The sequence below is a fragment of the Scatophagus argus genome, chromosome 16, assembly GCF_020382885.2.
Source record: "Scatophagus argus isolate fScaArg1 chromosome 16, fScaArg1.pri, whole genome shotgun sequence".
Lineage (NCBI taxonomy): Eukaryota > Metazoa > Chordata > Actinopteri > Scatophagidae > Scatophagus > Scatophagus argus.
In genome coordinates, this window is record NC_058508.1 from 21,569,037 (window position 1) to 21,582,430 (window position 13,394).

Consider the following 13,394-nt stretch of genomic DNA (forward strand, 5'->3'; position numbering starts at 1 on the left):
TTTAATGTTCTGCCTCTGAAGAACGAGTGAGAGCTGCTGTTTGGTGACTCGTTTTCTGAGCTAACTTTCATTATCAATTAATTTGCAGATTAATTTCACAGTTTATCAAATAATCGTTTACTGTATGAAATGTCTGCTTCTTTGTCCAACCAGCAGTCCAAAGATTCTTCATTTACTCTCGCAAAGGATAAAGAAAACAACAAATCCTCACATTTATGAAGTTAAAACCAGCAAATGTTTGAAAAGATGAATCAGTTACCCGCATAGTTGAATGAATGTAATGAAAATATTGGGAGGCTGGTGAATGATGGACCTTGGGTTTATGCACATTTATTTGCTCTTCACGAAGAGTCTATCCGCTTATTTTTCAGCTAGTAATTTTGAGCGTGGCTTCACTGACTCACCTCTCTGAAACTCTGGACCTCTGGAAGACCAGAGTGAAAACGGTCCATTACAAAAACTGTGAAGAAGGGCATTTTGTCCTTCCAGCTCAGCTCACAGTGCAACACTGAGAATACAAAGGAGGCCAGGTGGATCCCGGGCAGGCCAGCTTTTGATGGCTCTTTCCACAGGGTAGAGCACAGCTGATGAGAAACAGTCAATAATTTAGACTCATCATTCAGAGTCTGGGCAGCCTCTGACCCTGAGACAGTCCACACACCGTACGGTATCCCAGCAGGACCTGCTGAATGTTTCATCACAGCTCTAGGATTTCTGACTTATTGAAGGAAAGGTCGACCAGGACGAAAAAGATTTCCTGGATAAAAACATGCCAAAAAACTCCCAACGTCTACAAGCAGACGGATCAACAACTGATCTCAAAAGATAGAAACAATCATCCGGAGAGTGAAGGTATTTAAATCATGACAGAATGTACACAGTGTTGAGAGACGTCAGTGAAGCTTTCTGGTTTAACATCACTGATAAAAACTAGACACAAACAGACACCACTGCAATCTAATGTGCAAATTCGAAACAGCCTTTTAAGTTTACAAGGTGCACCTGAATGCATCATGAGGTCCTTGTCCCCGTGTCTGCCAAACTCTTCACACGTAAATGACAGCAAAATGACTTTTTTTATTAGGTGACTATTTTGGTCCAAACATTTACATAACCGTGTGGCAGACAGTCTGAGATCCCCGACAGGAAAATCCACCCACGTTTGGCACATGCTGGGTGTTAATTTCCTGCCCTGCCAATAATCCTACAGGTAGACAAGTTGAACGTGATGTTTTGCCTTGTTAAGACTTAAATGTTTCAACAGTTTAACAGTTTAACAGTTAACAGTTTCCATTTGCCTGAACAGTCCTGATGAAACTGGTAAATAAGTCAGGAAAACTGCAAGTGTAAACAAACCGAGCAGAGATTACAAATCAGCATCTTTTCGGATTGCTTCCTCACAGTAACACATTTATCCCAGAGGAGTTAAAGGGGAAGAGTTAATTCATCGGCAAATAGGCTCTGCTCGTTCTATTAACATCTAAGTGAGAGGAAACAGAGAGAACGCAGGGAGGAGGGAGGCCGAGAAATTATACAGGAGGAGATCGGCACATCTATCACTGTCGCCGTGCAAAAGTTAAAGCTCGAGTGGAAATCACAGAGTTTGGCTCGCCGAAGTCTTCAAGGACACAAGCTCACTTCCTGTGGGCTGCAGAGGTGGAGGGTGGAGTGTCTGGGGAGGTTTAATCCAGGAAGAGGACAGAAAGTGCTGTCAGAGGTTCATCTGAGACAAGAGCAGGCACACGGGAGAAAAAAACATCTGCACAGGACGGAACGCAGACAAGCTGGACTCTCTGGACCATAAAGTCTAATTTCACATCAAGCTGCTTCTTTACTTTACTTGAAATGGGATGCCAACTACAAAACATCAACAACTTTTTGTCCTCTTCATTATTTATGGGTTATGACGTCTCAGTGTGGACGTGCAAGAACAACGAAAACCCCAATGAAAACAAGATGTTCCACATTTTATTTTCCTCTTTGTAAAAATGTAAATAACTCAGTGTATGAAGCAACTTATTCTGTCCACCCTCCGAACACCCGTCCTTTGACTGGATGCTGTTTTTTCCTAACTTGTATTTACCAAACTGTAATTTTGACATTCTTTCCACAATAAGTTTTAAGAATGGATGTGTGATTTAAATCTCAGAGTTCCCTGACGTATCTTTGCAGAAGCCTCATGACGCGTGTGGTGAGGAGGCTGATGATTGGTGGAGCCTCTGAGGTGTGTGCTGCTGGGACGGGGTGTAACACTTACCAGAAACACCCGGTAGGCGTCCTTCCTGGTGACAGGACCCCAGCACGGGTCTGTGTCGTTGTACGTGACGCTTCCGTCGCTGCAGGAGTGGTTTCCACTGTGCAGGACAAAGAACAAACAAATGGAGCTCAGCGTTTGTAAAACCGATGCGCACTGTGGACCATCAGTCTGAACTCTCATTAGGGCAATGAGCTGACACTTTGTGAAAGACACAATGAGACGTGTGAGCCGAAGGAAAAGCAGCAGCAGAGCTTGTGTGTTGTGGAGCATCTCTTAAAGCAATCACAAACCTGTCACTGTTACGCGACACAAGTCTGCCGTTTGTGCCTTCAGGCAAAGCAAACTGCTTCTGAAGTCTCAGTTACATCTCACGTTTATTCTTGCAGGAAGGTTAGTGAGGTTTGGACTGCAGTGGACTTTAATGCGATAAGACAGCATCAGTGGTGCCCCAGGACAGGACGAGAGAGGCTCGCTTTGTCACAGAAGAAGAAGACAGAGTTTACTCTTCAACTCAGAGTCACGGCTGTGGATGTTTTATCAGAAATGGATCCAATGCAACAGGAAATGATGTCGAGGTGGGTTTAAATGTTTTTCAGATAGTTATTGAGGGTGAAGTGAAAATATGATTGGTTAAAATATTTTAATGATAACCACAATGCTCTAAATTGCTAAGGTTCTCAGACTGCAGGGTGGGAAGGAGCCAGCTAGCAAGCCACTCTATTGTTTACTACTGTTGGCTCACTCAGAGCTGCTGACTGACAGGCTCCTAGTGGCAAAAACTACACGCTTCAATCTACTGGGCTCAGCATGAACATGACGTGAGTTTATTGTGGTTGTAAACACTGAAGTCAGAAAAGGTAAAAACTCAGAAACATCAACTGTCACCATCCTGACGTCTTCTCACTAAAACGACACCAAACTGGTCCAGGATCTGAACTATATGACTCATTCTCACGCAGTCTGGCCAACGGATGGGTAATAAAAACCTGCCTGGAAGCAGGTCAAAATGACAGCCTGAAGGCCTCTGCCACCAAAGCCTTATTGTCTTAAACTCCAGTTCAGAAGGTGATGATAGGTCCAAAGAGAGGAGGAGGAGCCAACGAGAGGAAGACGGAGCCACTCTCTCCTGCCAAAGTACCAAATGTTCCAAATGTTCTTCCAGGAGAACATCCATAAAACCATCTATACATCATTTATATTTCACAATAAAACAGAGAATGAACTTCGGAAAGTCTTACCAGGCAACTTCCATTAGAGATATGGGAACAGCGGCTGCGTAGATGGCCAGGTCGCCGTACAGGTAGATGATGATGCAGATGTAGAACATGTTGACACCGACTGAAAGACAAAAGTGAATGAACATATAAATGACTCAGAGAAGAGATCCTTAATAGTAACAGGAGGTCAAGAGGTGACAAGCAAAACACATCTTTCATCTTTACGAGCGGCCCAAGCACATTCAGGGTGAAACACAGCTGATGGATGTGTGTCAAAATGAGTGAGTGTTAAAAACACACACTCATCCCTCCATCCCTTTTCTGGGACAGCCCAGGCACATCTTATTGGTCTGATTAAAAAATATTAATAGCATTTAATTAAAAAACTAATCACACCGTGGAGGAAATTCTCCTCGTCGGACTTCGCTCTCCACAGTGACGAGCTCCTAACCATCTGCCTTTTCTTTTCATCCACGCAGCCCGACTGGCAGGCCCGGCACGCCAGCCTGTGCCAAGACAAGATCGAAAGCTTTGACCAGCAGACGGATCATCACAGAGCACCACACATCCATCACCCTCCTCAACTCTCAGAAGGGGGCTTCAGCCGTCCAACTGGACCCTTCAACTAATTCATTACTGACAGGGAAATTAGAGCATAGAGTCCATTAAAATGAAATAAAAAGTGACAGATTTACAGCTCGACAGGCTGTGCTGATTCTTCGAATGAATTAAAGGCTGAGGGCACCCAGCAAACAGTTCAATTAAGCTCTGAGAGGAGTTAAAAACATATGGAGCTGCCAGCCTAACGAGCAGCCAAAAACACAACACAGTCAGAGATTGAAGTCAGAGACTGGAGATCTACAGAGGGAACTCAAAACTGGAGGTCATCTTTTATGGACTCTAGCAGTATAGGATTATAACATTTAAATACAGTCCAGGTTCAACGAGAAAGGAAGAGGACTGTCAACTGAGTCTTCCCCTCAGCGCGTAACGTCTCCACGGCGCATCCTGGTGACGGACCGCACTCTGTTGCTGCTGCCGTCAGTACGCGATAGCTGGACGAGAGTCCGGCAGGACCGTGAGGATGCAGGCCCTCACAGCACAGGATCTAATGTTTCCCAATTACCCAGAGCTACAGGCCAAGAGGCTACAAAATGGGCCTTCATGCAGCTGTGAAACACATTGATATCCATCATCACTTCTGACTGACAGCACACCTGACAACCTGTCTGTGAGCACACACAGACAAAAAGGCTGCCACTATTTAGTCACGCAGATAACACAGGAAGACACTTTAATCACCCTGTGCAGGTCTAACAGTGGAGATTTAATACTCTACATTAGGAAATACACTTTCATATGCCATTTCAAAGTCAGCTCTGACCACTCCTGCAAAGTGGGTCTGGTGGTCACAAATGAGTCATCAGAATGAAATAAAGAGCAGAAAAGTGAGGGTTTTTTAACTTTTAATTTCACCTCATTAATTGTTACACTCCAACTCTGCTTCTTTTGGGGACATCACAGTGAAATGATGAACTTTTTGATGAAATGAGAGTATGTATGTTCACAAATCAAATCCAAACCGAGCCAGCCCCGCAGGCAACAACACACAACACCATTAACGAGATGCCTCTAAAAATAAGTAAATAGGACAGCACAGAGCAAGAAATCACCAGTTCAGGTGCAACAGCTTGTGAGTAACGCGGGAAACACACTGAACTACCTTGTCATGATAAGCTGTCAATTACGTCCTCCATCAATCGATCTGCAAACACCCCAAAACAGAAAAATGCTCATTTTGATCATCAGATGTCTTCTCATCTGAGAAGCTTGAGCCATCAAACGTTTGGCACTTTTGCTCGAAAGATTAACAGAACAGTTATTGGCAATTTATTTACCGGCGATCAGCTGATCGTTGTTGCTTCAAAATGCTTTTCAAAAAGGAATTCATCAGGAAAAATAAGAAAACCACAGCACAGAATCAACAGTTTGCATCGCGTGCACTCAATCAAAATGTCACTTTATTGACCTGTGACGTCAGCAGAAACGCTCATCTTCATCATCCTCATCATCATGAGCACAGGAGTAACTGTGGCTGTGGGATGATGGCACAAATCTTCTGAACCACTCGTGTGTTTTACTCAGTTTCCATTTCTGATTTTGGATTTAAGCAGATGTGACTGACCTCAACACGTCTTCCATCAAACTTCCTGATAAAAGCCACTTAAACATGGAAACTTTATATGGTTTTTACTGCTCTTACAAAATCTGAGCTCCTTCTATACTTTCTTCCCCTCAGCTCCACATATGCTTCTAACCACCGGCAAACAGAGTTAAGGTCTGACAGGACCGGACGGGTTCTGCAGGCCTCACTTGGTTTCGTTTGGCGAGCGAGCTTCTTGCCCCCGGACTCCACTCGTAACAGCGACCTGTTGGGTTGATCACAGTTAGCCGTTATGACACACTCTGTGAAGTTAGAGTGCACCTCTTCCCAGGCTGACACAGGAAACTATGGCAGCAGTGGCTTATGGAAAAAGATTGAGCTGCGAGCCGAAGCAAACGTGTCCATTTATCTTCCCAGCAGCTCAGGCACTTTTCATTTTTGCCAGAGCTCTCAATGCTCAAGTGTGACATTTAAGTAAAAGCCAGTGAAGTATTAAAAATGGATGCGACCATGTTTGGCTCTCATTAAAGACAGGAGCCCAGGTTACAGCGCAGTAAATTAGTATTCGCCGCAACGCTCCTCCGTGTGTGAAGGACCGCTCACGTTGTAGAAACAATCCCGCTGTTTGCACAGCCGCCATGTTCACCATCACATCACATCTCAGAGGTAAGAAAAGCTGAGACAAGCTCTGTTAGTCTCTCTCTTTGTGACTTTAGCCAAAGTCGTCTTCTAATCAACTTTCAGATCATCAATGTGAAGGTTACACCTTTCCACAGTGGTGCAGATAAACCAGCCCCCATCAACATTCCTGTCAGCGGCTGCAGGTCAGGCTGATACGATACCCGTGGCCTTATTCCAAGCCCGCCTTACTGCTGCTGCCACGTCGATTTCAGTCCAGGAGGAAGTCAATGCCCTCTAAGAGTGCCTCTTCAACAGCAGGAGGGATGCTTCTTAATTGGCTGCAAAGGTGCAGGACACGCAGACGGCGTGCAGCCACGCCCACACTTTACGATAAGTGAAGAGCGGGGAAGTGGTCTTTAAAGCTGCTTGAGTCGTTCGTTGGCGCTCCTCCTCGTTGTTCAGCTCCCTGAACACATGAAGACGGAGCTGAACACGTCTGCCAATCCAGACTGCAGTTTGCCCTCAGCTGATTTGGTTCTGCTCCGCTTTCCAAGAAAGACGAACTGGTTATCAGACGTGGACATCTGTCCCCTCAGGACCTGCTTTGAATTAAACTGCTGCTTCCAACAAACTGCACTGACAGATTTACATTTTAGGGCATTTTGGGTCTAATTTAAATAAACATCTCCTAATGGCCTGACTGGGTTTGTTCTTAAGTTTAGCAGATTACATTAAATTCAGACTGTGAAATCTGAATGCACACTGACAAACAGTTCTGTTAATTATCAAGCAATCTGCTGATTGCTGTCTTAATTGGTCCATTAATTGTCTGCTGTGTAAAATGTCACAAACTCACAAAGGCCTCTGATCGCTCTCATATTAAAATGAGGGAAGCTTGATTGTTGGTGTTGGTGTTTGCGTCCTGCTGCTTTGTTTTAGTTTTTTCTTGCCCCTTTTGTGCCAGGGTCACAAACAAATTTCATCATGAAAATTGAACAGCTTTACGGTTATTCAGCCCGTCAATACACTGGAAGAGCACAAATTAGATCATACAAATTTATGGCACAACCTCTAATATAATACTGATGTTCAGATAATAAATTACTGAATCCCTAATTAAAATGACTTCCATCAGCTGACAAACACTTTACTGGCACAGACGACAAAGAATATAATTACTGTGCAGTGCCTGGAACCAGTAGATTTTTGGCATTAAGTTTATGGTTTGAATTATTTAAATAATTACTGTTCTGTCAAAATTAATTTAGTGCAAATGAACTGATTGATCAAACTGTTTTTCAGTACTAAAACAAATTAAACAACCTTAAAGTAATTGTGTTAAAACGCAGATCGACAGGCACAATAAAAAATTCTGATGCATCACCAACACCTGCGCTCCCAGTGACCCGCCAGTCCTGACCCGCCAGTCCTGACCCGCGAGTCCTGACCCGCGAGTCGTCCCGGTGCTCAGTATGTTTTTACATAAATTATCATCAGTCTGAACACGCAGGGGTCATCAGAGTTCAGTGGGCAGCCACACGAGTCCATCCTATCTGTTAGTGCTGCTCCAACCAACAGACTCATCGGTGAAGAACATCCCCCCAAGAAGACTGGAATCACTGTGGACGGAAAAAACGTCCAGCAAATAGTCCAAAACTCAAAAACACTCAGTTTGATATCACATATGACAAAGAAAAGCTGCAGATCCTCACATATGAGAAGCCTGAGGCAGAGAATGTGGATGGAGCACCTGCGTCCGACTCAAAGTGACAATCACACCACCCGTCAGCAGCAGCGGCTTGAACTTTCTTCTCCAAAAAACCTTCTTTTTATGCAAAAAATTAGCGCTTATACGCAGGCCTCTTAGCCACAAGTAAAACTGCTTAAAATAAGAGACTTTCCCGCTGCCAGAACACCAGTTCGCTTTTCTGATTTTCTGCTGGTGCGTCACGTTCAACACTGTCTGTCTTGGAGATTTTGTGGACGGGTGGGGACATGAAAGACAGCAAAACTGAACATTAGCACTTCCTATCTGGACGTAAACACCAGAAGAATAAAACATGAGAATACGTCTTAAGAGCGTTCAACCTGACCACTCGGGGACGTTTAAAACACGTCTTTTTAACGTTTCTTTACTCAGCGGGATGCCACAGAGTATCATACACTGACATGTACAAAAGCCAGGCAACACTGTGTGACGTTCATTCTTCATTTGTGCACAAACAGGAAGCTCACACACACAAGTATGAATGTTCTGGAAAGCCTGCAGAAGCTGAGCAGGTCGGTGCAGCCAGGAGAAGACAAAAGAGCAGCGTTTCCCCTTCGCCCGTCCACCATGTGCTGGGACTCGTGCCGATCTAATTCATTTGTGATTAGAGTCACCGGGCAGCTTTCCCGTAGCATGTGGAGAGAGGAGAGAAAACTCATTTCCTTATTACCAATCGATACGTCCACGTGCCTCACCTGCACACAGTCTGCCTCATGGTGAGAAAGGTCATCAGCAAAGATTTTTACTTTTTTTTTAGCGCTTCACCTTTAACGGACAGGACAGCGGAGCTGAGTGACAGGAGGCTGAATGGATGGGAACACACTGCAGCTTTAACAGCATGAGCTGCACGGCGGCACGCATGAGTGCGTTCACACGTGTGGGTGTGAACATGAGCCGACTGGCGGTGTGTCATACCGTGTGTGTGTGTGTGTGGTGAGCGCGTGTGTGTGCGCGTGTCAAGTGCTCCACCTAGTGTTGAAGCGCTGAAGGACACAACATGTCAGCACAGATGATGCTGTCAGAGCTTTGACCTTTGGTTGCTCCTTTATTCCTGCGACAACAGGGAAGCTGCAGACCGTTGAGTCACTCGCGTCGGCTTAAGAAGAGTCGGTCGGCGTAATGCAAGCAGACAAGAGGAGGAAGGAGACGAGGCCAAGGAGCTGCGGCATGCGAGACGGCAGGCCAGGATGAAAAAAGTGAGGTTTGAGGAACGTGAAGCCGCAAGGTTATTCTGTGAGGTTCAAGGTGAATGTGATTAAGGCTTCAATCCGTCCAGGTTGCACCTCACACACACACACGCATATCGAGAAAGATTAACAGCCTTGATGGAGTCTCAAACAGGTAATTACAACCAAAGGCAATTTATCCTTATATAATTACATCCAATTAGGGAGCCTTCCTTTGTGAATGTGAGGACGGCACTGAAAAGGTGTGAAAGAAATGAAGATTCCGACTTATCCCACATAACCTTCCCTACGCCTCCATAAACGCTACACATGGCTAACGATGCTGGTGTCTGCAGGTAATTGAATAACGGGCAGTGAGATTAGAAGCTCGAGGCCAGGAGAATATTACCTTTGTTGAAGAACATGGAGGCCATCTGACCCATCTCAACCCGCTCCACAATGTCGAAGTGATCGACGTGACCTCCCGACCTCTCTGTGAAAACATTAACGACATCACGGTGGAGTCAAACAAGGCAGAATGCAACAAAACAGACCAGCATCACGTCAGAATACAATGACAGTTTCATCGCTTGCTTCCATGTTCGGTTCTGAGGCTGCACCAGACTTGAGCGTGAGCGAGTGTGAGTGACTTACTGTCCTCACAAGGAAAACAACAGCCCGTTCGTTCAAATCCCTAAAATTAACGGCTCCGGAAATAACGTGATGCTGTGACTGCACCTCATCAGGAGGAGGTGCAGGTGGGCACATAAAGCCTGTGACTTCATAGAAAACAGTGGACTCCCAAGTCAAACAGTCTCTCCGACCTGAACTACACACTTCCAGCTGCACTTTTGTGCTTGAATTTAACCAAAGTGATGGCAGATTTAAACCAATTTTTCCAAAGTTTAGAAGAAACAGTTCAGCTCAGTCTGTTAGTCAGCAGCTCAGCCTCATGTCTGTTGTCAGTCATTGCAGCGCTGACACTCAGAAAGCCCACGTGCCACAAACACCATACTCACGAACAGACAGGATGGGCTTGGTCTCCGGCTCCGATCGACCTCGGCCCACGACGTCATCGTCCGAGTAGTCGGAGGTGGAGTCGCTGTCATCGATCTGAGGAGACAATACGAGTGTGTGAGGCTCATTTCTCAACATAATCAGAGTTTATCTGTTCTGTACGTGACTCAGGGGAAGGCGACATCTGGAAATGACAAGCAACAGCTGGGAAGCACTTTGGAGAGAGAGAAGTCAGACCAGTCACACGCATGCACTCACGCGCACACACACACACACACACACACACACACACACACACACACACACACTCAGCTTTTTATCATTTCACAAGTTCCCTGTAGATTAACGTCAATTAGGTGTTAGTTGAATTAATAAGTGCCACGCTGGCTGGGACTGAGGGAGGAAGAGGAGATGAGGAGTGACAGCAGATGATGGCTCTGTGACAAACAACAAACAAACAGATTAACATGTGCAGCTGCACATGACAGTCATGACTGTTGGAGCCTTCAGGAAGTCAAAACACAACACAAACGTTTCATTTCTGTCTCCATGCATCTTCATGAATCAGTCGGAGCTTTGGATCTGGTCACACTACACTTCAATTTCCAGCAGACGGCGCTCACGTCTCCCCACTCGGTGCCAAACATTAAATATCTAATTGGAGCATCAGTCAGCCTGCAATGCAGCACAGCCACTTTTATGTGATATTTTGGGCCAATTACAGTCAGTTAGTCTGACACTGTGCTTTATCTTTCCCTACAAATCTCCATATGAACTGCTTTGAAATTATTTTTATGTTGGGTAGTTCAGACAGAGGGATCATTCTCTAGCTTGTAGTCTCTAGTTTCCACCCAATAAATTTACCAGACCTTTTCTGAAAACACACGATGCATCACTGTGGGAAAAAGAAAAAAGACTTTCGTTTTTGTTAATATGCTTCACTCGAGCAGAGCGAAATAAAAAGCATCCAGCTGCAAACATTTCCAGTTCTCTCCCTCTGCCGTTTTCCATTACGTGGGAGGAAAAGGCTGAGAGGGGAACAGCAGCCATGAATCACGGCCCAGTGTTTGGGGCTCAGTCAGAGTCGGGCTATTGTCCTAAGGCTCATAACTCCTCGACTGGAAACCCACAGGCATTAAGCAAGATGACTTCTGTACCAGGGGAGAAACAAAAAGCAAAGGCCGAGCCATTTAGAGTGCACAGAGTCTTTTCCTTAGTCAAAGTAAAAATGATTGAAGACTGGGCTGTTTCCCTCGGTAATGGGAGTACAGTCCCACAACGACGCCCTCATCCAAATTGGGTTTCTTATAGACGGGTGGCAAGAGACACATTTCACTTGTGCTGGGATTGGACAATAAAACAACAACAGCCTCCTAAATAAAAACATACAGCTTCCTATAAAAAGGGAATTTCTGTTCAGGCTTTAAATTGGAAATATATATTTCTCGTCTTACCAGTGGTGCTGTTTATCCAGCCGGGTAGTTCTGGTGTGAGCTGCAGAGTTCTGCAGATACCAGCTGTAGAGAAGTCTGTCTTCTCTTCAATATAATGGAACCAGATGACACTTCACTTATGGTGCTCATGTAGGAGCTATTTTCTCTCCGTGTCGCTGCGCAGAAGGGAACGTGCCTCTACTTGTGATCAAGAGGCAAACTAACATCACAGCTCAGCTGAGGAGGACGGCAGTGACGTTTGTCACAAGCCCGAGCAACTCACACCAAATCAATCTGGATGGATAAGTGGTAAAATATCCCTCTAAACTCCAAATATTCTACAGTCCAGTTATTTTGCTGAGCTACAAATGAAAACAGTCGTTGTTTTTCCTCTTTTCTTCAAGTTCACACATGAAAGAAGAGACGTAAACTTCAGTTCGAGGTCACTCAGTGTTGGTGCTGCAGAAACACTGGGACGCTGCGAGCTTTCAAATCCCTCCAATGTTTGTGTGACCTGAAATCACACTAACCAGAGCTGAGGACTGGACATGTCTCTGTGTGGAGCAGCTATACTGACATCGCTTTTTTGCCTGCAGGGTGTGAACAGCGTTTGACAAACTCTGGCTGACAGAGACGAACATTCACTTCTTTAATATTTGCTTTGTCTGGCAGGCCCTGACAGCAAACAGAGCTCCGTCCATCCAGCCAACCACCTGTGAAAGACTCCCGCCGAGTTCATTATCTCACCTCCTCCTGCTCTCTCCTCTTCCAGCTCAGCTGAGCGTTGGCCGCCGCCATCGCCTCGATCACAAAGGTGGTGGTCATGTAGCTGGTGAGAGGAGAGGACAGAATGAACGACTAGACGCCTGGCAGGTTCATCAGACGATGTGAACTTTCCACCAGTGCTTAATGTGTCAAAAACTGCAACCATTTAATTTTCATGTTGGGTTCACACCTCACTGTGAACAACAAAGTGTTGTGGCACACGGTGGAAGTGCAGAGGACAGAACACGACATACCTCATGAATCCTAAAAACGAGATGAGAGCTAAGCTGACCACCCAACCGGCTGTCGCGAAGGCTCTGGGCATCGTCAGAGCTCCTGTTCCCACGATCAGGTTGAACATATACACCAGCCCCACCTGAAGAGGACAGGTGAACACAAGGCTAGTGAGTCCCTACTGAGGTTCGTCTTCATAACATTATCTCATTTTCTACTGCATCCAAAAGTCAATTTTCCTGCTGCGCTGACCTAATTCCTCTACAGGAATCAATCAAGGTTCATCCAATATTTATGGCTGACTTAATGCTTTTCTTGAGTGAAAAAAATCCAGGCACTGCAGTATCACGTGTTCCTCAGGTGGAAGAGCTGATGTGTCAACAAAGACTGGGCCAATCAGGCGGCTCTTACTGCTATCAGGTAGCAGATGGCTTTAAAGATTCAAAGCTTTAGCTTCCTCACAAAAAACACTTGACCAACAGAAGTTAATCTTTGTGACAAAGCTGTCGTCAGCAATTTGAATGAGTTGTCAAAACTGAGTCCGGACCACAAAGAGGCCTGGTGTGTAAAAAAGAATGACCTAAGCAATTTAGCTTCCTCTTTATGTTCACTGCACTGTCAGATGCACCACATGACCTGAAGTTTAACGAAACAAAATACCTTTTCTCTTTAAGTATCACAGTAGTATCTACACTCGATTTGTTTTAGTCAATTTAATTGGCTCCACCAGATAGTCATGCAGTTCAATACAA

General features: G+C 45.2%; 1 protein-coding gene across 2 annotated transcripts in view; it reads right to left on the minus strand.

Moving 5' to 3' along the window:
- Positions 1–13,394, minus strand: part of tmem104 (transmembrane protein 104) — a 40,922-nt gene that overhangs the window by 25,926 nt on the left and 1,602 nt on the right. For both annotated transcript variants that reach the window (XM_046415040.1, XM_046415039.1), the window contains exons 3-8: positions 12,663–12,784; positions 12,391–12,472; positions 10,213–10,306; positions 9,603–9,686; positions 3,496–3,595; positions 2,258–2,354 (exon numbers count right to left, since the gene is read on the minus strand). In XM_046415040.1, the coding sequence (XP_046270996.1) occupies positions 2,258–2,354; positions 3,496–3,595; positions 9,603–9,686; positions 10,213–10,306; positions 12,391–12,472; positions 12,663–12,784 (579 nt within the window). The remainder of the gene's footprint in view (positions 1–2,257; positions 2,355–3,495; positions 3,596–9,602; positions 9,687–10,212; positions 10,307–12,390; positions 12,473–12,662; positions 12,785–13,394) is intronic.